The 25,872-nt window shown below is 40.2% G+C and overlaps 1 protein-coding gene and 1 long non-coding RNA gene across 18 annotated transcripts in view; one reads left to right on the top strand and one right to left on the bottom strand.

The window, feature by feature from the left end:
• Positions 1-1,282: 1,282 nt before the first annotated feature.
• The window catches only part of CCNH (cyclin H), a 51,100-nt gene continuing 26,510 nt past the window's right edge, over positions 1,283-25,872 (top strand). For 11 of the 17 annotated variants that reach the window (XR_004967374.1, XR_004967376.1, XR_004967372.1 and 8 more), the window contains exons 1-6: positions 3,465-3,568; positions 5,474-5,596; positions 8,212-8,285; positions 9,551-9,761; positions 14,110-14,273; positions 25,532-25,602. Coding sequence is in view for 10 of the 17 variants with exons in the window: in XM_036307981.1 (XP_036163874.1) it covers positions 5,516-5,596; positions 8,212-8,285; positions 9,551-9,761; positions 14,110-14,273; positions 25,532-25,602 (601 nt within the window). In the remaining 7 variants the exon portion in view is untranslated. Of the gene's footprint in view, positions 1,933-3,464; positions 3,569-5,473; positions 5,597-8,211; positions 8,286-9,550; positions 9,762-14,109; positions 14,274-25,531; positions 25,603-25,872 lie in introns of those variants that run through there. The other 6 variants (XM_036307980.1, XM_036307984.1, XM_036307986.1 and 3 more) reach the window with 6 other exon arrangements.
• Positions 9,837-10,971, bottom strand: LOC118655742. The gene is made up of 2 exons (XR_004967379.1): positions 10,643-10,971; positions 9,837-10,020 (listed from the first exon to the last, which is right to left on the bottom strand). It is a non-coding gene; the product is annotated as an uncharacterized LOC118655742 (long non-coding RNA).

Genomic DNA, 25,872 nt, shown 5'->3' with positions numbered 1-25,872 from the left:
TGTTTTAAAAGTAAGCAAGATACCTGCATATGCATCCACATTAGCACTGAGAGTGACATTCAAGAATGGAATTCCAGGGGCTGAGGGGCAAGCATTCACTTTTATTCTGCTTACCACATACTGTGTGCCTGGTAACAATGATCTGATGTTCCTTTTATTTTATTTATTTTATTTATTTTTTTTTATTGATTTTTTTACAGAGAGGAAGGAAGAGAGATAGAGAGTTAGAAACATCGACCAGCTGCCTCCTGCACATCTCCTACTGGGGATGTGCCCGCAACCCAGGTACATGCCCTTGACCGGAATCGAACCTGGGACCTTTCAGTCCGCAGGCCAACGCTCTATCCACTGAGCCAAACCGGCTTTGGCTGATGTTCCTTTTATAATTACAGGAATTAACAAACTAAAGAAAACTTGTCTGGATGGAGAACAGCAAAATATGAAATAATTTTTAAAATAAAAAATACATTTCTCTCTATTCTTAGTGTTTTAACTTTTCTATAAATAAAACATACAAGTGGAGAGAAACACTTGCTACTTGAAACTAGAAATGAAAGTGGGTGAAGGCGCCAAGTTATAAGACCACAGTCTGCCTTCTACTGTAGTGGTAGCACAAGCAATGTTTGTGCTCTACAGGTTGAAAGGGAAATATCACTCAGGCAGATTGGCTAGCCTCGCTCACCTTAATAAGAGAAATCATACATGAGTATTAATGTTAGGGCATCAGCAACAACTTTATTCTGTAGTTGGTTAAGTTAGGTACAATTTCTTCTATATCCCAAAAGTATGCTGTTAACCTAATAGACTAAGATTTATTAAAGATTTTAAAAAATAGTTACACCAGATTTTTCATATTTGTCTTCCAAAATGAACTATGACATTCAGCAATTTTACTCATATCCCTGTGAAAATCAAATTCTGCCATCTGTCCCAAATGCCATTTTTATTTCTCTTTACATAAAACTAAAGGAGTTGTCAAATGCCTTTCAGAAAAACAAAATTTAAAAAATTGACACGGAATATATAACAGTAAATTTGCTTCTGGTTACCCTCTGTGAATTATTTATGTTAGCCTCTCCATATGCTCAATTTGTATTCCTCCGGACACCCCGCCTGTCGCTTCTCCTTTAAGTTTTGCAGGAGAGGGGCGGAGCCAGTGCCGGGGCTCACCGAAAGGAGGGGACACATCCGTAGGCTCCGCCCACTTACGTAGCAGGCGGTGGCCAGACCACGCAAGAGACGTTCTACTCCGCACCGGAAGCGCGAGTGCGGACGGAGTGATCACGTGATCGCGACGTCAGTGCCCCCGCGCCGGCCAGCCAGATGCCTTCAGCTGTCCCGGGTTAGGTGCTTTCCACCGCGTCGTCGTGGCTTTTGGGGTCCTTTCCTCCAGACTTCCTGGGCCTGGAAAAGTGAAGTTGTTTTCCTGCCCTGACAGCTGAGAATGTACCACAACAGTAGCCAGAAGCGGCACTGGACTTTCGCCAGCGAGGAGCAGCTGGCGCGACTGCGGGCCGACGCCAACCGCAAGTTCAAATGCAAGGCGGTGGCGAACGGGAAGGTGAGGACTCGGACGGCCGCCGGCTGCTCTCCTGGCCTCTAAACTCCTGAACCGCTGCGGGGCCCGCGCCTCTCCTCCCCGGGGGCTCGCTGCACACCTCCCTTCTGCTGACTGCGCGGCGCGCGGTTATCTTTGAGTAAACAGGCGAGCACCTTGGCAGGCGCTGTGGGTACCGCGACGGACAGCGCCGTTCCCGTGGGGGAGCGGCAGACGAGTAACCGGTAGCATGGCGAAGAGGAGACGGTGCGGCACGTCAGCGTAGTGCGGGACCAGGGCCGTTTCCTGGCCACGCCGGGGTGCCGAGGAAGGCTTTCCCCAGTAACGGATGCAGGGAGACGGGGCCAGGCCATCCCAGGCGGCCAGAGCCCCAGGTGAAAAGTGGGAAGCCGGGAGACGCCGGGCGGGCGGGCGGGCGCCTGAAACGCTCCAAGAAGGTCGTGTGCGGCGGAAGCTAAGCGTTTGTGCAGGAAAGGCTGGGGACGGTGGGCGATTCGTAAGCGGAAATAAGGAGTTTGAACCTGACAGTGAAGGGATTGAGAACTTGTGAAAGGTTTTCAATGGCAAATGAACTTGATCAAGTTCTGTCCTAGAAAAAGCCCTCTAGCGTCCCGGTGGTGAATGGATTGGCTGGGGCAGGGTGGAGGCCGGGAGACAGGAGGCCGTCAGCACAGACCGATTGGAGGAGGATGGTGGCCTGCAGCCACCTCCTTCCTGGTATTAGCTCCCCGTCACTCTAGTGTGCCATCTTCCCTCGCGAGCACAAAGCCTCCCTCCAGCAAGTGTTCGACGTCTCAGGCGTGGAACTGAGATACTGTGCTTCTTTACCTCGGTCACGTATTTCTTACCGCTTTAAGCTTGTGCTGCTCAAAGCCGTCCTTAGTATGTATGCATCATGCTGTTTGCTAGGCGCTGTTCTGAGTATTTGGCACATATGAGCCCTTTCAATCCCCTGAGGTAGGTGCTGTTATTTCCCTGCCCTTACAGCCGAGGAAACGGGACAAGGAGGTTGAATAGCTTCTCTAGGCTGTGTTGCGAGTAAGTGGCAGAGCCAGGGTTGGAACCCAAAGAATTTAGTCCCGGCATTCCTGCCCTAAACCACAATTACATGCTGTCTATAAAATTAGGGCCTGTGTTAGTTTCCTAGGGCTGCCATTAAAGAATTTTTTTTTTTTTTTTTTTTTTTAAACCACAAACCGGGTGCCTTAAAACAAGAGAAATGTATCGTTTCATAGTCTGGAGGCTAGAAGTCTGAGATCAAGGGGTTGGTCCATCCGTGTTCTCTGCAGCTTCTAGGAGAAGATTCTTCTTTTCCTCTTCCAGCTTCTGGTAGCCTCAGGTGTCCTTTTGCTTGTGGAAGCCTAACACCAACCTCCACCTTCATCTTGGCATCGTGTTCTCTCTGTGCCTGTCTACACATGTCAAGGGTAACAGTCATATTGAATTAGGAGCCATCCTACTTCAGTATGATCTTCCCTTAACTAATTACACCTGAAGAGACTTTCCTATATAATAAAGGGTAATATGCAAATTGACCCTAACAGCAGAATGACCGCTCGACCAGTCACTATGAGGCACACTGGCCACCTCTTGGTTTCTTTCCCCGGCCGGCAGGCTCTGATCGCCTGATGGCCACCCCCTGGGGCCGGCGAGCGGGCAGGAACAGCCAACCTCTCGGTCCCTTCCCCCAGCCGTCAAGCACTGATCACCGGATGGCAAATGGGGAACCAGGGGTGGGTGGCGGCAGGGGTCGGGCTGGCTGCGGGGAAGATGGCCCTGATCGCAGGCCAAGCCTAGGGACCCGTTCCCGCGCACGGTGCGCCGGGCCTCTAGTTTCTAAATAAGGTTACGTTCTGAGGTACAGGCATACCTCAGTTTATTGAGTGTCACTTATTGTGCTTCACAGATGTTTTGTTTTTTTACAAACTGAAGGCAAGACCCTCCACCTGTAAAAAGATTACTGTTTGCTTTATTGCGGTGGTCTGGAACGGAACCCACAATATCTCCGAGGTATGCCTGTACTGGTGAAAGGCGTGCCGCCCGCCTCTCCGGGCGGTGCGGGGGGAGGAGGAGTCTGGCCGCTGGGCTCTGAAATCCCTCCGTGCCCGCCGTAGGGCCTGGCCTCCCCGGAGCGGGTCCGAGTGTCTGGACCGGCTGTGCGGCTGGCGGCAGGCCGAGGGGTGGGGCCGGGCGGCGACCGACCACGGGGGAGGTCGTGGGAGCAGAAGGCCTCACCGCCTGGCTCTTTCCTCCCTTCCCCCGTGGTCGGCTCCCCGCTTGCCCGCGCTGGGGCCGGGGGTCCATGCGGCCCTCGGGGCCCGGTCAGGGGGGCCTGCGTGGGCCGGCCGCCGAGCCCCATGGGGCATCGGCTCCCCGGCCCACAGCGGGAGCCCAGCGCAGGCTGCCACCCGCCCGCTGCCCCCCGGACCGGGCGTCCGTGGGGGCCGCATGGATCCCCGGCCCCGGTGCAGCAGCGGCGGCAGCGGAGTGGGGCGCGTGCCCTAGCCTGGGGAGGCCGCCGTGCTGCGGTGCACCGGCCTCGTGGGCCGGGCCTGCTCCGAGCGGATGCTGCTCTTCCAGAGCTGGGCTGCTCTGCCGGCCGTACCCCGTGTGCTGGGCCTGTGCCGCCCAGACGCGCCGCTGCGGGAGTCTCGGTCCGCCCGCAGGCCGGCTGCAGGTGCTGTGCGGGAGGGCCATCCTGCCTTGCGGCGTGTTTGAGCGGCAGCAGCGGGAGCCGGGCGAGGACTGCGCCCTCCATCTTGCCTTGGGTCCTCCATTTTGGGACAGAGCCATGTGCTTCTTCACCGGGGGAAGCCGCTGCTAGCCACACCCAGGATTTCTCTGGACTAACCAATAATAATCAAGGGAAGTGCACGCCATCACTATGACCACATCCTGTACCGACTCGCGCCTGGCCAATCGGCGGGGCACACAGTCCCCTCTCCTGCCCTCACTCCACCCCCCTTTAAAACCCCCTGTCCCATCAGGCCTCTCTCTCTCGGCCACTGGACTTTCCGCTGTGTCGGTGGGTCTGGTGAACGGGGAGCGCAAGCCGGCTTGCATAATAAAGGACTCTTTGCTTTTGCATCGGACTGACTGGCTCCCTGGGGGTCTTGGGAACCTTGAAATCTGGGCACAACACTGGGAGGTTAGGACTTCAATATATCTTTTATTTTGGTAGTTGTAATTAAAGCAGTAACAGCAACTAATGGATATTTGTTGTAAAGTTGTATTTGCTAACCATCAAGTGTATCCTGTAGAGAGTTTACAAAGATGGATGAGAGGTAATGTTTTCAGAGTCAGAATTATCCTTGAGATACTTGTTGATTTTTATCTCAACCTGTGTGACTGAGAAAGGGGTCTTGAAAACTTTCCAATTATTAGCAGTGTATATCTTCTTTTTTAAAAATATTTTATTGATTTTTTACAGAGAGGAAGGGAGAGAGATAGAGAGTTAGAAACATCAATGAGAGAGAAACATTGATCAGCTGCCTTCTGCACACCTCCTACTGGTGATGTGCCCACAACCAAGGTACATATCCTTGACCGGAATCGAACCTGGGACCTTTCAGTTCTCAGGCCGACGCTCTATCCACTGAGCCAAACCGGTTATGGCTATATCTTCTTTTTTATTTCACTTACCTGTGAGCATATGCACACATACCATCAGGATTGGTTATACCTTAATGAAGCAATGTCCAGCTGACTCTCTGAGAAATTGTGAAATGATGGTATAGTTTTAGTTAATTAAATATTTTCCTAATGCTATTTTATGTAATATTTAACAATTCTATAAAGAGAAAATGAGATGTAGTGTATTTCCCTTTGGCTGGAGATATAAACTAATCTGGACAGGGAAAAATATTTTAAGATCATTTAATTTACTGAACTTTTGTTGTAACTTTTGATCTAAAGGTTCTTCCTAATGATCCAGTCTTTCTTGAGCCTCATGAAGAAATGACACTCTGCAAATACTATGAGAAAAGATTATTGGAATTTTGTTCAGTGTTTAAGCCAGCAATGCCGAGGTCTGTGGTGGTAAGTTATGTTAGCGATGAAGTATGTCCTTTGGCTGACTTCTGAAATATGAACTCTTCTAAATTTATAGCTCAATCCTGTATCTACTTCATTCAGGAATGCAGCTTAGTTATATAAATATATAATTTATGTATTTAAGTTTTTGTCACATTATATATTTTTTAATAACTGCCTTAAATTATGAATTCCTATATTATATCTTATGTTTCAAGTCTAATTTCATAGAAGAATTCTGAGGTCTTCTAGACGTATGATAAGCCGTGACATCCTCACTTTATAAAGAAAGAAAAAATTAAATTATTTTCCCTCCAGGTCCTCAGTAGAAGTAGGACCAGAACATAAATTAGTGCTTCTTCATCTGTATCACACTCAGAAATATGTTTGAAATAATGCAGTTATTCATATTTTTAATCAAAAGATCCCTAGCTGAAGCTCATGCCATAAGGAATGTTTAAACCTGATTTATAGAAGCTGGAGATTTTCTTTGGGTGAAAAATTGTCTTATGATGTTTCAGATATATGATTCTGAGGACCCCATTTGTGTGTAGGTGTGTGCTTACTGTGATGGGGCAGTGGTGAGGAGAAACAGGTAGTTAGAATTTTTTGGCTATATGGATTAAATACACTGTCCCTGTAATTGTTCCTATTTTGTGTATTATTTTTTTATAGAAGATAAGCTGAGATTAAAAAGCTGAAAGATACAGAAAAAAGAGGGAGGAGTATAAAATATTTTTTCCATATTTCACAGATTTGTCATGAAGATCAAATATGAAAGTCTCTTAATTATAAGTCTTAAGTTTTGAAGTCATACATAATGAATATCTTAGTACACAGTATGGATTAACCCCCTAGGAAATAATCTCCATTTTTATAGTTGAAAAAATTGAACTTTATTGAACATATTAAGTCTAAAAGTATTCGTAGTGTCTTCTTAGTTTACTAGACCTTCACCGGAAAGATCAAAGATTCAGGAAGAATTTTAGATATACTTGATTAGCTTCTATCTCTAGATTTAGTTCTTTTCTGATAAGAGAATTATAGCATGAAGTAGTAGGTTTAAGTGATCTTTTCAGCTGAAGAAACTGAGTCCTTGAATGAACAACTTTGTGGAACTTGTCTTTATACAACACTAGAGGCCTGGTGCACAAATTCGTGCATGGGTGGGGTCCGGCTGGCCCGCCCTGATGAGGGCTGGTTGGGGACAGGGCCGGCCGTGGGCAGTTGGCCAGCTGGCCCCGCCCCTGATCTGGCCTGGCCGGTGGGAGGGGCCGCCCCCAATCGGGCTGGTTGGCCAGCTGCAGTGCATGTCATAGTGACACGTCTGATGGTCGCTTGGCTTTTATATATATAGATGCTTATTTATAATTGACTAAGAATTTTGTTTTTGTTTCACATAAGATATATAAAAGGAAATACTCCTTTTTTCTATCATGAAATAGATAAATGTTTATTTCATTGGTTCTAGCCATATGACATAGTGGTTAAAAGTGCTGGCAAGTCTTTGTTGAATCCAGCCCTGTCCCTTATTAAAATGTGAGACCTTGACCAAGTCAGTTAATTCATTGATACTCTCAGTTTTCTTCTCCGTAGAGTGAAGATAGCAATGTTTCATCAGCTGTTGTACGGCTTAAACAAGATGGTAGTTTTGTGTGTGGCACAGAGCCTGGCACATGCTTGCAGACAGTAAACAGTAGGTGCTGCTTCTCCTGTTTGGTTTGGTAGCAGCAACCATGGTTAATATCACAGACCTGGAGTAGATTTAGAGAGAAGGCTTATTGCCCCACCTGTGTTATACTTAATATTTTTACATTGACTGGTTAACCTGTGAACATCATTTTCTTCCTTAAATTTTTCTAAATTGGGCCACTTTTATTAATCTGAATTCTAAAATAATCACAACATTTTTTAATAAGCCAATAACCATAGGAAGGATAACCCAGGGTGGGTGGTAAAGGACAACAAAGGGTCTTGGCTGTGGTGTTTCTGTAACATTTCATCACAGTTATTTTGATTAAAGAAGAATTAAGGTTTGATATTTTGTATGAATAACCTTAAAAAAAATTTTAACGTAAATTTATTGAGGTGACATTGGTTAATAAAATCACGTAGGTTTTTAAGTGATACATTTCTATGATATGTGATCTGTATATTGCATTGTGTGCCTACCACCCATAGTCAAATCATCTTCTGTTACCATTTGACCCTCCCTTTCTTCGGGTAACTACCCTACTGTTTGTGTCTATGAGTTTCAGTTTTATATCCCAAATACGAGTGAAATCACATGGTTCTTAGCTTTTTCTGACTGATTTCACTTAGTATAATATTCTCAAGGTCCATCCATGTTGTTGCAATGACAGTATTTCATCTTTTCTTATGGCTAACTAGTATTTCATCGTATATCTGTACTATATCTTCTTTAGCCAATCCTATTGAAAGACACTGGTTGTTTCCATGTCTTGGCCACCATGACTATGCTGCAATGAAGATAGGGGTGCATAGTTCTTTGCAAATAAATGTTTTCAAAGAAACTTTCGACAAATAAATTTTTTTAACTAAATTTAACATATAATGTATGTGTGAATAGATTCTGATAATATATATTTTTTTAACCTTAGGGTACAGCTTGTATGTATTTCAAGCGTTTTTATCTCAATAACTCAGTAATGGAATATCACCCCCGGATAATAATGTGAGTATAAGTCTGTCTAATTTATTGATTTTTATTTAAGAAGACCTTTATACCACTTGAGTGTGTGTGTGTGTGTGTGTGTGTGTGTGTGTGTGTGTGTGTGAAAATTACTTCCTAGTAAAGGGTAATTTAGACTTGCATTCTATTCTGAACTGAAGATCCCCTAAGCATACTCCTTATATATCTGTAACACTTCCCTGTAATACTGATGGCATCTGAACTTTAACTTGTCCAGATTCAAATTGTGTGTGTTTTCCAAGCTAGCTTCCCTAATACCCCTTTCTGTTAGTGGTACCTTTCTTCCCCTAGTTGCTGAGTGAGAATCATTAGTGGTAACTCCTGTCTTTCTACATCCAGTTAGTTTACAAGTCTTACAGGTCCATATAGGATTAATTTAAATTGAACAAAGGTCTTTGTGTTTCTGAGCTCTGCTGAACACTATGCTTATTATTAAAGGTAAAATTGAAAATAGTATGAGACTCATCAAAGAGCTTTCTGTCAATTGCATTGTCCCTGTTTGTTTTTTTTCTCCTTTTTCCCATTTCTACCAATCTAGATCAAGCCCTTGTTACTTCCAATCTTGATTTTTGTGGTGATTTTATTACTGGTTATGAGAGTTGCATAGGTTTGTTCAGAAGTTAATAATCCCCTATTTAAATACCCTTGGAGACTTCCACTGATAAGCCTTCTACAAAGGTAGCTCTTTAACCTATCTTTTATCCCATATTCATATGGTATATGTATATGTGTACTATTGTTTATTTTTCTCTTCCATCTGTATTTCATGATACAAAGTACTCCTATTCCTCAATTACTTTGTTCTTCCAGATATTTAGGTTGAACTATATGAAACTGCCAGTATGTCAGTAATGGTTGAATGCTGTGGCAGTACTGCACAGTTCAACCTAATTTCATAGTCTATGGATTTAAAACTGAACAAAACTATTTCTCTCTCTCTCTCTCTCTCTCTCTCTCTCTCTCTCTCTATATATATATATATATATATATATATATAGTACATATATACATGTATGTATATACATATATATTATATATCCTGTAATGCCTACTATAGTCACTTGTGACTATTAGTCAATTTTAGAATGTAGTTTTAGGAATAAAATATTTACATATTTTTCAAAGTATATACATATCCCTGGTTATATGTGTGAGAGAGAAAATTACTTTCTAGTAAAGGGTAATTAAGATTTGCATTCTATTCTGAATTTAAGATCCCTCATCATATTCCTTATATTTTCCTCTAGGCTCACGTGTGCATTTTTGGCCTGCAAAGTGGATGAATTCAATGTATCTAGTCTACAATTTGTTGGAAATCTGCGGGAGAGCCCTCTTGGACAGGAGAAGGCACTTGAACAGATTTTGGAATATGAACTGCTTCTTATACAGCAACTTAATTTCCACCTTATTGTCCACAATCCTTATAGACCATTTGAAGGCTTTCTCATTGATTTAAAGGTAATCTTTTTGGTAAAAAGTAAACTAGTAGAGTGTACTCCTTTGTTATCGTTCTATAAGCAAAAGAATCCAAAATTTTATCATAACTTTTAATTATCTTAATTGTTAAAACATGGGCTCAGCTAAAAAGTGAGCGTGGCCTGGACCTCCATGGCAGTAGTTCTCAAACTTCAGTGTACATCAGGAATCACCTGGAGGGCTTGTTAACTCCTTGTTGGGCTGCAGTTCCAGAGCTTCTGATTTAGTAGATCTGCAAATACTGATTCAGGGGTCATAAGAAAGAACATTGTGAATTTAGAGTAATGCTTTTAAAACTTAAGCATACAGGAAATAAGTAGGTGCTGCTTCTCCTGTTTGGTTTGGTAGCAGCAACCATGGTTAATATCACAGACCTGGAGTAGATTTAGAGAGAAGGCTTATTGCCCCAACTGTGTTACACTTAATATTTTTACATTGACTGGTTAACCTGTGAACATCATTTTCTTCCTTAAATTTTTCTAAATTGGGCCACTTTTATTAATCTGAATTCTAAAATAATCACAACATTTTTTAATAAGCCAATAACCATAGGAAGGATAACCCAGGGTGGGTTACAAAGATTTCTTGTAACTCTGAAGTATACTGTCATAGATCTTATTTAAAGAACCTTAAAAAAAATTCTTAATTTTAAACTAGAAAATTGTTAAGTGACTTCTAGTTTTAGTACATTGTGATCTGGAATCAAAGTATAGGCGTAAAAAATGTAAGTAAATAAATATCGATAAAAACGCCTTAAGTTTTTTTGTTTTGACCCTGAAAAAGGACTTGGATAGTTAGCATAAAGTCAAACATGAATCAGAAACTGGGTCATTCATCTCATTTAAAAGGTGAAATTTGGGTACCTTCTATATGCCAAACATCATCCTCGATGATGAAGCCAAGAACAGCCTCAGCATTTATTCGCCTTATAATCTAATGGGAAAAATAATCATATTCATTGTGCTCAGTGTTACAGAGAGGAAAATACAGGATACGTTTGAAGGAGATAGCAGAATTGAGAGGAAGGGAAGGCAGTTCTGAGAAAGTGTCATTTTAAAGTGAAGTTCAAAAAAAGTAAATAAAAATAAAGTTCAGCTCTGGCTAGTGTTCTCAATGGTTAGAGCATCAGTCCATGCACTGAAGGGTCTCAGGTTCAATTCCTGTTCAAGGGCATGTACCTGGGTTGTGGGTTTGCTCCCCACCCCTGGTAGGGGAGTGTGTGGAGGCAACCAGTCCTTGTGTCTCTCTCACATTGATGTTTCACCGCCCTCCCCTCCCTCCACTTTCTTGAAAAGCAGTGGTGGGGGGAAAGTGAAGTTCATAGCGTGAGTAGAAATTTGGCGGTGAAAGAGCATCCCAGCAGGACTTCTCCAGTCGAAGGCCCAGATTCAAGAACCATGTTGCACTGAAGAACCTAAACAGCTTCGAGATAGAGGGGAAGACTGCCACAGAGTGCTGCCTGAGTGCAAGGTGGAGCCAAGACTGGAAGTGATGTTAAGGGTTTTGAATAGAGCAGGGGTAAGCCAGTGAAAGGTTAAGTCTGGAGAAGGTCAAATTAAGTTTACTCCTTTAAACAAATCATGTTTGCAAATTCATGCATCGGTGTGCATCATATACTTATTGCACATCTATATGTGTCATGGTAATGTGGAGAATGTATTAGAATGGATTAAAGGATACCAGTTACTATGCTGTTAGTTTGACTTATGTAGCAGTAGGGGGTACAGAGAGCTTAATGGACTTCAGAGATAGTAAACAGAATCAATAGACCTTGAGGTTTAATTACATAAAGATAGTGAGGACAAGTGAGGACCCCCACCCCTCGGGGGAGTGGGAGTTCTGCAGAGGGATCCGGGGGTTGATGAAATTGGTTTGAAACCTGCTGAATTTCCATTGGCTGCAACACATCCAGGTGGGTAGTCATTTGTATCTGGAGGTAAGAGACAATGGCTAGACTCGGGCATCATTGCCCCAGGAAAACTGAAAGTGGAAAATTTAAATGAGGATCATATAAAGGGTAGGTAGAGAAATATAAGAATCTAGTAAGAAGACTGAAAAATAACCCAGAGAGGTAGGACTTTCTAGAAAAGGGAAAGGAAGTAAACTTTTAGAAGATGAATATGAGCAACTCCCCACTCCCACTCAGAATTTAGGCAGAGTAGAAGTAGATGGTTAATGCTTGCTGGATTTAGTGCCAGAAAAGTGATTTGGGTGAAAGTAGTCTCTGTGGCGTATGCAGGGTGAAAGCAGATTGGAGCCATTTGGGGAATGAATAAGTGAGCAAACAGTTATATATAACTTGGATTAGACAGCTTGTCTTTGAAGTGGAAAAAGAAGATGGGATTATTGAGAAGATGAGGGAACTGCTAGAAAAAGAGGAAAGGGACGGCTTTCTGTTGAGTTTTGTTTTGTGGAAGAAACTGATGTGGGGAGCTGGTAATGAGAGAAAGCTTAAACGGAAAGGTGGAAAATCTGTAGCTCAAGTTTCTCTTTGGAGTAAGTTAGAAGGGCCTGCCGTCGGTTTCAAAGCAAGGTACAAGGATTGGCCTTGGAACAGTCGCTCTTTTAAGGCAGGGAAGAGGAAAACAGTGTTATGCCTGGAAATTTAGTGGTGCAGGACACAGAGTTTCTTTGTTAAGAGCAGATACCATTTTCTATGAGTGATAGAGTTTCTGAGAATTAGTAAAAACATTGAGAGAGATGGAGAATGTTTAACATAGACATTGAAAAATAGAACATGTTTTCTATGGAACATTATAGGTAGGCAGTGTTGAGAGCCTTGCTAAGATAAGGGAACCTAAATCTATATATATAAAAAGCCTAAGTGACCGTTATGACCAGATGACTGGCCGGTAGCTATGACACACACTGACCACCAGGGGGCAGACACTCAACGCTGGAGCTGCCCCCTGGTTGTCTGTGTGCTCCCAAAGCCAAACTCCTACGGTCCATCCCCCTGGCCAGCCAACTTCCCGTGACACGGCCCTGATTGGCCCAATCGCTGGCCAGGCTGAGGGACCTCACCTGTGCACGAATTCGTGTACGAGGCCTCTAGTTTATAATAATAATAATACCAGACCTCTTAGTTGTATTGTTTTCTCTAGCAGCACCAGAAATCTAGGTATGATTGCAAAACAGGAGGTTTGTTGAATTCACCTGTTGAACTTTTGCCAGCAATGTGTTGGTAACATATGGTACAGGGAAATCAGGAGGAAAATAAGGACCAGAGAACACGGGTGAGTAGAAACAAGTAGAGAGATAGAGACCAAAAGTTCTAAGGAGGAAGACAAAGAATAGCTGTGAAATAATTGAGCAAATGTATTGGGAAAAGTGGAATGTCAGAGGTTAGGCATTTTGGGATCATGACTACACCTGGGTGTGACTACACAATTGTATCTGATTGTGTGTGTGTGTGTGTGTGTGAATCCTCACCTGAGGATTTGTTTTTCCCATTGATTTTTAGAGAGAGTTGAAGGAAGGGGGAGAGACAGAGAGAGAGAAACATTGATGTGAGAGAGCCACATCGATTGGTTGCCTCCCACATGCACCCTGACCCAGGGCCGGGGATAGAGCCTGCAACTGAGGTATGTGCGCTTGACCAGAATTGAACCCATGACCCTTCAGTCCAAGGACCGACCTCTAACTACTGAACAAAACAGGCCAAGGCTATATCTGAATTTTTGTTTCAGATTATGGAAAAGATTTCTTACTGCTTTTGGAGCTGATTGTGGGTATCTACAGTAAATCCAAGGATTTAGGGCTCATGTTAAAGGGTAAGAATTGTCAGGAAATATGGGAACTTCCATATTTCCTAGGCATATTCTAAAAATAATTCTGTAATTAAACCAAGATTTATTTCCATTTGCTTCTTTCCAAAAGTAAACGTTAAGTAGAGGAATTTCAAATCAAAATGAGGTGATGCTTTGGTTTCTAAATATTGTCTTACATCTGAATCACCTGGATTACCTGGGAAGTATGTATTTCTTGGGTCAACTTCAGACCCAATGGAATTTCTAAGAGACTCCTCTCCCATACTTCCTTTTGTGGAAAAGGACAAAAATAGATTAACATAAATCAGAATAGCCAAGTACTATGCTGGGAACTTGAGCTATATTATTTTAAAGCATATGTTTCTTACTTAACAACTGCACTTTCAGTACATTCTAATGTGGAGTACAAAATAATCTTACATGGAAAGATGGTTGTTACTAGAGTATAGAAAAAAGTTTTATAAAAGCATCTTGTGTTAATTTCTGATTAATATGAATATTTTGAACTGTCACTTCATTAAACCCTCATAAGTAATAACATTTGCAAACTTTCTTTCTAGACCCGCTATCCCATGTTGGAGAATCCAGAGATTTTGAGAAAAACAGCAGATGACTTTCTTAATAGAGTTGCGCTGACAGATGCTTACCTTTTATACACACCTTCTCAAATCGCCCTGACTGCCATTTTATCCAGTGCTTCCAGAGCAGGAATTACTATGGAAAGGTATTAATTTGTGTTTTAACTTAGATCATTCAGTTACTTAGTTTATTCTCTACTGGAATCTGAGTTTTTAAGTAAGGTTCATTTTGTGAATATAGTCCTTTATATCTCCTATGGCTGGAAGGGTTAGGGCAGCTGAGGGAAGAAATGAAATCACTTTTTAAGGAAATCTTTAAAAATCGAGTATGATATTTTTGAGCTAAGAGGATTCGTTTGTGACTAAAGTAGAAGTAAATCAGGTTGATCTTCAAAAGACTGATACAGCTATCAGTATATGGCAAATTTAAAAGTTTTGTGAAGTAGTGGTCAACATGAGTGCCAAAATATGTCTGCCTTGATTTATCATTATTCTCCTGCTATAAAGTATGTGTGGCATATGGAATTTAGTAAAGATTTATTGAATGAATAGTACTTTAAAGAATGTCCAAATGAATTGCAATTCAGTTGTAAATAGTAATACTTAATACATAAATGCACAATGAGAACCAGGTTCTATGATAAGCACTTTACATAAATTGAATTCACTTGATTCTTATAAAAATATCTTCAGTACAGATTAATTAAATATTATTATTCCTGTATTATTTGTATTTATAACTCCAGCACAGTCTGGCAGCAAACTCAACTTTTTGAACTTTTGTATTAATTTTTTTAAGATCTTTGAAGTTCTGATTTATTTTAATCCTTGAAATAGCTGAGGAAGGTGTTCTACATGTCATCCCTCATCCTTAATTTCAAAATCCATTGATATGGGGCAGCAGACATGAGCAGACGTTGATTTAGTCTTTCATTTAATGGGAATATGTTTTCTTGTGAAATATTAATATTACTAATTACAGAATACTGCCCCAGACATCATAGTATATACACCAGGTTACTTTTAATTTCAAAACAAACCCAAGATAAGGATTTGTGGGCTTGCATTTTGCTTAATTTATGGTATGCCTCTTCTCTACAAATACAGCTTGCCAACTGTATATAAATATATACATTTAATCCCAAAGTGATATATACATCTATCTAATTACTTAAGCAAGCCTTTACTGAGTGCCTAAACTGTACTATACTTTAGGAATGTAATAATAATATATAAATCCTTGACTTAATTAAAAAAGATATTCATGCAAATAATTGATATCAGTGGAGTTCAGGTGTGAGGCTTTTAGTCTCTAAGGGAAGAAAGTCTCTTTCTAGAATTCAGATAATCAAATGTTTGATTAATGTGTTTATGTATCATATAGAGAGTACATGCATATTTTTGAGTGGTGAAATTTTTCTTAGCGATACAGAATTTTTTATGTGTTCTTTTTCTGTGCAAAACCTTTTTAGTTTGCAGTAGTCCCATTTGTTTATATTTTATTTTGTTTCCCTTGTCTGAGGAGACTTATTAAGAGCGATGTACAAAAGTTTATTGCCAGTGTTTTTATCTAGGAGTTTTATGGTTTCAGGTCTTATGTTGAGTCTTTAACCATTTTGAGTTTATTTTTCTATATGGTCTAAGAAAGTGGTCTAGTTTTATTTTCTTTTGCATGTATCTGTCCATTTTTCCCAACACAATTTATTGAAGAGACTGTCTTTACCCCATTGTATATTCTTGTCTCCTTTGTCTATATAGGCGTGGGCTTATTTCTAGACTGTACTCTCTATTCTATTTTATTGATCTACACATGCTGTTTTTATTACTATAGCCTTGTAGTATAGTTTGATATCAGGCAGCATGATGCATCTAACTTTGTAGTTTTTTATCAAGATTGCTTGGCTATTTGGGGTCTTTTGTGGTTCCATATAAATTTTAGAATCATTTGTACTAATTCTGTGAAAATTGCCACTGGTATTTTGATAAGGATTGCATTCATTCTATAAATTGCTTTGGGTAGTATGGACATTTAAATGATGTTCATATTTCTATCTTTGAACATGGTATTTGCTTCCATTTATTTGTCTTTTCATTGTCTTGTAATTTTCTAAGTATTAGTACAGGTCTTTTAACTCCTTGGTTAAGTGTATTTCTTTTTTTTTCCCCCTCATGCAGTTGGATTTCTTTCCTTAGCTTCTCTGATAGTTTGTTATTGATGTTTAAAAATGCAAATGATTTCTGAACAGTAATTTTGTATCCTGCTGTTTTACTGAATTCATTTATTAGTTCTAGTAGTTTTTGGGGGAAAGCTTTAGGGTTCTTGTTGTATCAAGTCAGCTGCAAGTAGTGACAGCTTTACTTCTTCCTTTCCAATTTGTATGCCTTTTATTTCTTTTTCTTGTCTGATTGCTGTGGCTAGAACTTCCAATACTATGTTGAATAAAAATGGAAGGATGTCTTGTTCCTGATCTTAAGGAAAACATTTTTAGCTTTTCACCTTGAGTATGATGTCAGCTGTGGATTTGTCATGTATGGCATTTATTATATTAACGTATGTTCCCTCTATTCCCACTTTGCTGAGAGTTTTTATCATAAATGGATGGTGGCTTTTGTCAGATGCTTTTTCTGCATCTATTGATATGATTTTTATCCTTCATTTTGTTTATGTGGTATATTACATTAATTGATTGTGGATATGGAACCAACTTTGCATTCCAAGAATAAGTCCCAATGGATTATGGTTTATGATTTATTAAATGTATCGCTAAATTTAGTTTGCTAATATTTTGTTCAGGATTTTTGCATCTATGTTCATTAAGGATTTCGGCCTATAATTTTTTTTTCTTTTTAAAATTTAATTTTCTTTTTTTATAATGTCTTTGTCTGGTTCTGGATTCAAGGTAATTAATATTGGCTTCACACAATGAGCTTGGGACCCTTCCCTCCTCTTCAATTTTTTTGGAATGATTTGAGAAGAATTGGTGTTAATTCTTAGAATGTGTGTTAAAAGTCACCTGTGAAGCTTTCTGGTCCAAAAGTTTTTTGTTGGGATTTTTTTTTTACCGATTTGATTATATTAGTAGTTAATTGGTCTGTTCATATTTTCTGTATCTTTTTGATTCAGTCTTCAAAGATTGTATGTTTCTTCCAGTTTGTCTAATTTGTTGGAATATAATTGTTCATAGTATTTCCTTATAATCCTGTGCATTCTTGTGTTGTCAGTCATTAACCCTTCACTTCTTGATTTTATTTTGGTTCTTTCTTTTTGTGATGAGTCTGGTTAAAGGTTTATCACTTTTCTTTATCGTCTCAAAAGAACAACAACACAGCTTTTGGTTTTAATGATCTTTTATATGTTTTTAGACTTATTTTATTTCAGCTCTGATCTTTATTATTTCCTTCTACTTATTTTGGGCTTTGCTCATTTTCTAGTTCCTTTTTAGGTATAAGGTTATATTGTTTATTTGAGATTTTTCTTGTTTCTTGAGGTAGGCCTGGATTACTGTGAATTTCCCTCTTATAACTATATCCCATAGATTTTGGGTTGTTATGTTTTCACTTTCATTTGTCTCAAGGTATCTTTTGATTTCTTCTTGACCCTCATTGTTAACCCATTCATTGTTTAGTAGCTTGTTATTTAGCCTCCATGTGTTTGTGTTTTTCCATTTTCTTCTGTAATTGATTTCTAGTTTCTTAACATTGTATTGGAGAAGGTGCTTGATATAATTTCAATCTTCTTAAATGTGGCCTAACATGTGGTCGATCCTGGAAAATGTTCCAGTTGTACTTGAAAAGAATGAGAGAACTGTTCTAAAAATACCAATTTTTAGAACAGTTTAGATCACTTTTTTTGAGAGAACTGTTCTAAAAACATCAATTACATGCATTTGGTCTAACTTTTCATTTAAGGCCAATGTTTCCTTGTTGATTTTCTGCCTGGATAATCAGTCTATTTATATCAATAGGGTGTTAAAGTCCCCTACTATTACTGTGTTACTGTTGATCTCTCCTTTATATCCATCAATATTTGCTTTACATATTTAGGTGTTCCTACATTGGCAAGGGATGGATATATATATATATATATATACACACACACACACACACACACACACACACAGACACATACACACACATACATACATACATATACATATATATTTTCTCAGTCCCATACTCTTACTTTTCTTCTGGTACCCCTATGATGCAAGTAGTGAATGTTTAATCTTATCCCACAAGTACCTTAAACTATCCTCACATTTTTTATTCTTTTTTCTTTTTGCTGTTTTGATTGGGTATTTTTTGCTGCCTAGTATTCCAAATCACTGATTTGATTATTTGTTTTATCTAATATGCTGTTGATTCTGTCTAATGTATTCTTCATTTCAGTTATTATATTCTGAATTTCTGACTATTTAATGGTTTCTCTTTGTGTGTGTTCTCACTGACTTCATCTGTTCTCCTAAGTTTATTGAGCATCCTTATAACCAGTGTTTTGAATTCTGTATCTAATAGATTGCTTGCCTCCATTTCATTTAGTTATTTTTTTAAAGTTTTGTCTCATTATTTCATCTGAGACTTGTTTCTGTCTCATTTTGGCTACCTCCATGTGTCTTTCTGTGTATTAAGTATATCTGTTACATCTCCTAGTGTGGTCAGTGTGGCCTCATTAGTATGTGTCCTATTAGTTTCAGATGTATAACCTAGTAAATAAACATTTATGTAACTTACAAAGTGATCACCTAATAAACTAGTACCCATATGACACTATACATAGTTATTACATTTTTATTGATTATAGTCCCTATGGTAAAAGTAACATCCCCATAACTGTTCTGTAGCTACCAATTTGTATGTTTTAATCCCTTTATCTTTTTCATCTAGCCCCCAACTCCCCTCCCATTTGGCAACTATCAAAATATTCTCTGCATCTATGAATCTGTTTCTATTCTGCTTGTTTGTTTACTTTTTTAGATTCCACATATAAGTGAAATAATATGGCATTTGTCTTTCTCAGACTTAACTCAGCACAATACTCTCTGGGTACATCTTTGTTGTGGCAGATGGCGAGATTTCGTTCTTTTTTATGGCTAAGTCATCTTTCATTGTACCACAAAGGTGAGGCAAAAGTAGGTTTACAGTGGTGGGTATGCAAAACAGAGTGTATTCTTGTATTATTTTTTTTTACATATGAACAACTGTAACCTACTTTTGCCCCACCCTATATAAATGCACCACTTCCTTATTCATTCATCTATTGATGGACACGTAAGTTGCTTTCATATCTTGGCTTTTACAAATAGATAGAGGCCTAGTGCACGGATTTGTGCACTGGTGGCGTCCCTTGGCCTGGCCTGCAAGGATTGGGCCGAAACCGGCTCTCCAACATCCCCCGAGGGGTCCTGGATTGCGAGAGGGCAGTTCTTGAGTGACGCACCCTGAATTTGGGCTCCCTCCTCTCTGGTTCCGGGTGCATTGCCGGGAGCCGGTCCATGCTTGCTGTTTCAAGGGACCTGGCATATATGGCATACTGTTCTTAATATGTTTGCTCACCTTCTTGGCACTATGTGTTTTAACCATGGTCTCTGAGAAAGGTTGTTTCCCCAGGTAGGGATTTTCCCCTGAAGTTAGGGAGGGAATAAAACCTCTTAACTAAGTGCCAGGCGGGTAATTAATCACTTTAACTACGAACAATCGTGCTTAAGCTACATAATCTTTACTCCCTGGAATGAAGATAAGAAACACCCTAACCTTTGTAATAGAGATTGATAGGATTGAATCAACTGGTATAAATACAGATGCAACAAGACAGCAAGACTCAGAACTTAGAACACAGAACTCAGAACTAAGGAGACAGAACCTACACGGAACCTAGAGACAGAAGAACTTCGCTGGAGAGAACATGGCAAAAGATCCTGGGCAGAAACTGGCCTCAGAACCTAGAGACAGAACCTAGCGAGAGAACATGGCAAAAGATCCTGGACTGAACCTGACTACAGAAATTGGCAAGAGAACCTGACTAGAACCTGGTGACTGAACCTGGCTGGAGAACCTAGCGAGGGAACATGGCTACAGAACCTGGCTGGAGAACCTGGAGAACCTAGCAAGAGAACATGGACACAGAACCCGGCTGGAGATCCAGACCAGATCCTGGCTAGAGATCCTGGCTAGGCTGCTGATCAACTGAACGCTGTCTCTGTGTCATTCCTTCATCGCCGACTCCATCCACACCTTTGGGGACCCCTGGACCTGCTGGGGCTGGACCCCGGCAGTGCATCACCCAAGAACTGCAGCTGCCAAGTCACTGCAGCTCGACAGCACCTGTGTTGAGCATCTGCCCCCTGGTGGTCAGTGCACATCATAGCTATGGTCGGAGCCTCTGCCTCCTGGTGGTCATTACGTGTCATAGCTACCAGTTGGACAACCACTTAGACTTTTATATATATATATATAGAATAGATGCTGCAATGAGCATATGGATGCATATGTCCTTCCGATTTAGTGTTTTGAGTTTCTCCAGATAAATATCCAGGTGTGGAATTACTGGGTCCTTCTTTATGTCTCTTTATATATATTGCCTTTGTTTTAGGGGCTATTTTGTCTGGTATGAATATTGCTGAGCCAGCTTTTGTTTCGTTGTTTCCTTTCCTTTTTCATGAAATGTCTTTTTCTATCTGTTTACTTTCAGTCTGTATATGTCTCTTGATCGGAAGTGAGTCTTTTGTAGACAGTGCATGTGATGGTATTGTTTTCATATCCAATCAGCTATCCATTCAATCAGTCTTTTGAATGGAGCATTTAATCCATTTGCACTTACAGTAATTGTTGATAGGTATGTATTTATTACCAGTTCATTTATATTTTTGATCTTCCTAAAGATGATACTTTAACATACCTTGCAATACTGGTTTGGTCATGATGAACTCCTTTATCTCTTAGCTTTTTCTTGTTTGGGAAGCTCTTTATCTGTCCTTCAATTCTAAATGATAGCTTTGCTGGGTAGAGTAATCTTGGTTGTAGGTTCTTGCTTTTCATCACTTTGAATATTTTGTGCCAATCCCTTTTGGCCTGCAAAAGTTCCTGTTGAGAAATTAGCTCACAGTCTTATGGGAGCTCCCTTGTATGTAACTAATTGCTTTTCTCTTGCTGCTTTTAAAATTCTCCCTTTGTCTTTAACCTTTGGGATTTTATTTTATTAGTATTTTTTTAAATATATTTCTTTATTGATTTCAGAGAGGAAGAAAGAGGGAGAGAGAGATAGAAACATCAGTGATATTAGAGAGTCATTGATTGGCTGCCTCCTGCATCCCCCTACTGGGGATCAAGCCCGCAACCCGGGCATGTGCCCTTGGCCAGAATCGAACCTGGGACCCTTCAGTCCGCAGGCCGACGCTCTATCCACTGAGCCAAACTGGCTAGGGCACCTTTGGGATTTTAATTAGATGTCTTGGTGTGTTCATCTCTATACTTCCTAGACTTCGGAGCTTTTTTTCTTCACCAGATTAGGGAAGTTTTCAGTCATTATCAATTAGGTTCTCAGTCCCTTGCTTTTTCTCTTCTCCTCCTGGTACCCCTAAAATGAGGGTGTTATTATACTTGGTGTTATCCCAGAGGTCCCTTAAACTATTTTCTCTTTTTTTTAAAAAAAAAATTTCTTTCTGCTGCTCTGAATGGGTGTTTTCTGCTACCTTACCTTCCCAATCACTGATTTGGTCCTCTGCTTCATCTAATCTGCTGTTGATTTCCTTCTGGTATATTCTTAATTTCAGTTGTTATGTTCTTCATTTCTTACTGGTTCTTTTTATGGTTTCTGTGTCCTTTTTTATGCTGCTGAAATTTTCACTGCATCCATTGAGCATTTTTATAACCATTGTTTTGAACTCTGTAATTGGTAGTTTGCTTGCCTCTGTTGCATTTAATTCTTTTTTCTGGAGATTTCTCCCATTCTTTTATTTGGGACATGTGTCTTAGTCTACCATTTTGGCTGCCTCTCAGTTTTTGTTTCTATGTATTTAGGTAGATTTTCTGGTGTGGTGGCCTTATGTAGTGGGTGTCCTATAGGGACCAGTGGTGCAGCCTCTCTGGTCCCCTGAGCTGGGTGCTCCAAGTGCGACCCCATGCGAGTTGTGTACACCCTCCTGTTGTAGTTGAGCTTTGATTGCTATTGGTTTGTGAATGGGAGGGATCAACTCCCAGGCTGATTAGCAACTACAGTGTTGGAGCTGCTATGCAGGGGCTGACCCTATAGAACAGAATTTGCTTCAGCAGACAGCTCTGATGCCAGCAGTATCCGCCCCTTGAGTGTGTCACTTGTGGAATAGTCAGGTGATACTTCAACATGGTCTGAAGCTAGCTACCATGTTGCACTGTCTCTGGGACCTCCTGGAAGGTGTAGGCCATGGTCAGCTACCATCTGTGCTCTGCCCAAGGCCACCCAGCATGAGCCTCAAAAAGATAATGTAGATGATTGTTACTTGTGCTGGGCTTGGAGTTGCCCAGGAGAGGCCAGGCTGTGAACTGAGTCTGGCTGCTAGTGCCCACTTAGCAAGAGGCAAGCAGCATGCTGAGGCCAGATGTTGCTTGTTTGGGGTTTGTGAACCTTTGAGAGAATATAGGAAAATCCAGATCATAAGCCAAGACAGGATGTGTATATGGAAAAGCCATTGGAAGTCGATTGGGTGGGCCAACAAGTAGGGTGGGGCAGGTCTCGGGAAATTTCCAGGGCACAGTGTTAAACACGTTGATGGAAACTCAGATGTGGTGCCTGTCTGCATCTGCAGGGGGAGGGCTCAGCAAAGAAGCAATAGCCTCTGCCAGCACTCTGTGTGGGAGAAAGCTAACCCTCCAGCCCTTGCCCCAAAGCCAGACAATTCAGTTCCTTCTTGAATGTCTGTGGTGCCTTTCCAACTGCTGCCCCAGTGCTGGATCTCAGGGAGTAAGTCCATACATGAGCCCTTTAAGAGGATAGCCTGGGACTCCCCCAGCCCTCCCTCTTACTCAGCCACAATCTCCACTGCTTTTCACAGCCAGAAGTTATTGGATCTTCTCTTCCCAAGACTACAACTCTGGGCTGGGGAGCCTAGTGTGAGGCTAGGACTCCTTAATTCCTACTGGGACCTCCACAGCCAAGATATGCCTTGTGATTTTTAATCACCACACATGGGTGCAGACCACTCTGTTCTGCATCTCCGCCCCTCCTACCAATCTCAAGGTGGCTTCTTTATATCCCTAGTTATAGGACTTACGTTCAGCTAGATTTCACATGGTTCTCAATGATGGTTGTTCTGTAGTTGTAATTTTAATGTGGTTTTTGGAGGGTGCAAGTACCATGTTTACCTTCTCCACCATCTTGAATGGAAGTCTCCCTTCTAACTCTTAATTGCCACACCCTGGGTGATGGAACAGCTCATTTTGCATCTCTATCCCTTTTACCAGTCTTGGTGTGGCGTCTGTTTTCTATCCTGTTCTAAAGATGGTTTTCTGTGATGGTTCTATAATTTTATTGTAGTTTTTATATGGTCATGGGAGGAGGTGGGCACAATGCTAACCTACTCTGCCACCCTGAATGAAAGAGAGTAGGATAATTGCTTTTACATTATTCCTGATTTCAAAAAGGGACAGAAAGCCCTTGTGCTATTGTTATATTCTGGATGCTTTAGATTATTACTCATAGGATGTTCTGTTGTTAGTTCTAGGTTTTCTTCTTTTTTATTGGATTTAGAGCTTTATTTCTAATTTCCTAGTTTGACTGCTTAGATATTCTTGCTTGCCTTTGGATTTTTTAAATCAAAATTAAAATTCTAATTCAAGATTGAAATTAAAAGTTGCTAACTTAAAATAATTTCAGAGTTAAAGAATGTGGTCAGCAAATGCATTATTAGAACCAAATGCATTATTTTTATACTTAAGAAGGAGTTTTACAAGAGAGGGGAAAAGGAAAACAAATTGTTTTTAATTACTGATAACCAGTAATATATTAGTTGTAAAGGGAGTTACTGATTTCTATATCTAAAGTTATCTCCCACAATAGATGATGAAAATCTAATATTAAACTTAATTAACAAAACTAATATAATTGCCCGGCTGGTATGGCTCAGTGGTTGAGTGCTGAACTGTGAACCAGGAGGTCGAGGTTCAGTTCCTAGTCAGGGCACATGCCTCAGTTGTGGCGCGATCTCCAGTGGGGGGACATGCAGGAGGCAGCCAGTCAGTGATTCTCTCACATCATTGATGTTTCTATCTTTCTCTTCTCTCTCTTCCCCTGAATTAAAAAACAAACAAACAAAACCTCTAATTTAAATAATCTGGATAGTTTAAAACACATATCTCAACACAGTTTCTTAAAGAATTGTCTTTCTATTTTTGTAACTATTTTACCCAAGAGAAGAATTAATGTTTTTGTGTTTATCTTTGAAATGTTACTTATGCCTTAAGAATCTGTTCACTTGGGCTGTTATCAATTATAGATCAAATTCAGGTACATAAAACGTCAGAGTAAACACTTAAATATAAAGATTACACTTTCATACTACTGTCATTGGTTCTGGAAAAAAATGGGTAATTGAGCTTTATATTCATCCATGAAAAACTATTAATACCTTTGATTTGGACTCAATGTAAATAAGATGCAATCAAATTTTAAGGCATGGGATGATATTCTCACTGGTTGGAATAGCTAAGTCCCAGGAACAACTATAATTAACATGGACTTGGTAGTAAGGAGAGAAAACCCTCACTTGTGCCGGGTTCCACCTCTTTTACTTCTTTGCTTTATATTGGGCAATTTATATCGCCATGACTTGTCTGTTACTCGAGTCCTCGTCTGTAAAATGAGGTTCAGACTCATAAAGTTTATATATTAAACACTTAACATTAAATGTAATAACTGTTGCTACTGTTATTTTCATACCTCTAAGCTTATATATTATAGAAATTAAACACCTTTTAATGTAATATAAATTGCAAATCAGTAAGACTATAAGAGCTATACATTATAGCTTTGTGGAGTTCAAATTACTGTTTTTTAATACATTGTGAATAAATTAATTTTAAAATTGCCTTGATGATGAGCCTTGGCCGGGTTGCTCAGTTGGTTAGAGCGTCATCTTGATACATATACCCATGGTTATTGTTTTGATCCCAGGTCAGGGCACATACAGGAATCAACCAATGAATGCATAAATAACTGGAACAACAAATCAGTGTTTTGTGCCCTTTCCCTCCCTCTTTCCCCTTCTTCCTCCCTTCCTTCCAAACTCCCTCCCTCTCTCTCCCTAAAATCAATAAGAAAAAAGTTTTTAATTGACCTTGATGATGAAATGAACATGGAGGAAAATAATTTGTCAGGTTTTTTCAAGATGCTGTATGTGTCTAATAGATTACAACTCTTTTCCTCTTTTACCAGTTATTTATCAGAAAGTCTGATGCTGAAAGAGAACAGAACTTGCTTGTCACAGTTATTAGATGTAATGAAAAGTAAGTAAAAGAAAACTTTATAAAATATTCTGTAACAAAGTTACTTTGTAAAATATCTTAATATTTAACTTGAGATGACAGATTGTTTATGTTTACTGTCATTGAATTATTGTATCATGGAGGCATGAAGGGTATATTGGTGGGGATCAAATAGAAGATGCACAAAAAGCAGTTTTTATACATATAGAACTTAAGTAAAAATACAATCAGATTTAGAAAGGGTTAAGTTTTAAAACAGGGTTCTTTTAAAGTGTAACCAAATATGTGATA

The sequence above is a fragment of the Myotis myotis genome, unplaced genomic scaffold (assembly GCF_014108235.1).
Source record: "Myotis myotis isolate mMyoMyo1 unplaced genomic scaffold, mMyoMyo1.p scaffold_m19_p_5, whole genome shotgun sequence".
Taxonomy (NCBI): Eukaryota; Metazoa; Chordata; class Mammalia; order Chiroptera; family Vespertilionidae; genus Myotis; species Myotis myotis.
This window is presented reverse-complemented; position numbering and strand designations above follow the sequence as displayed.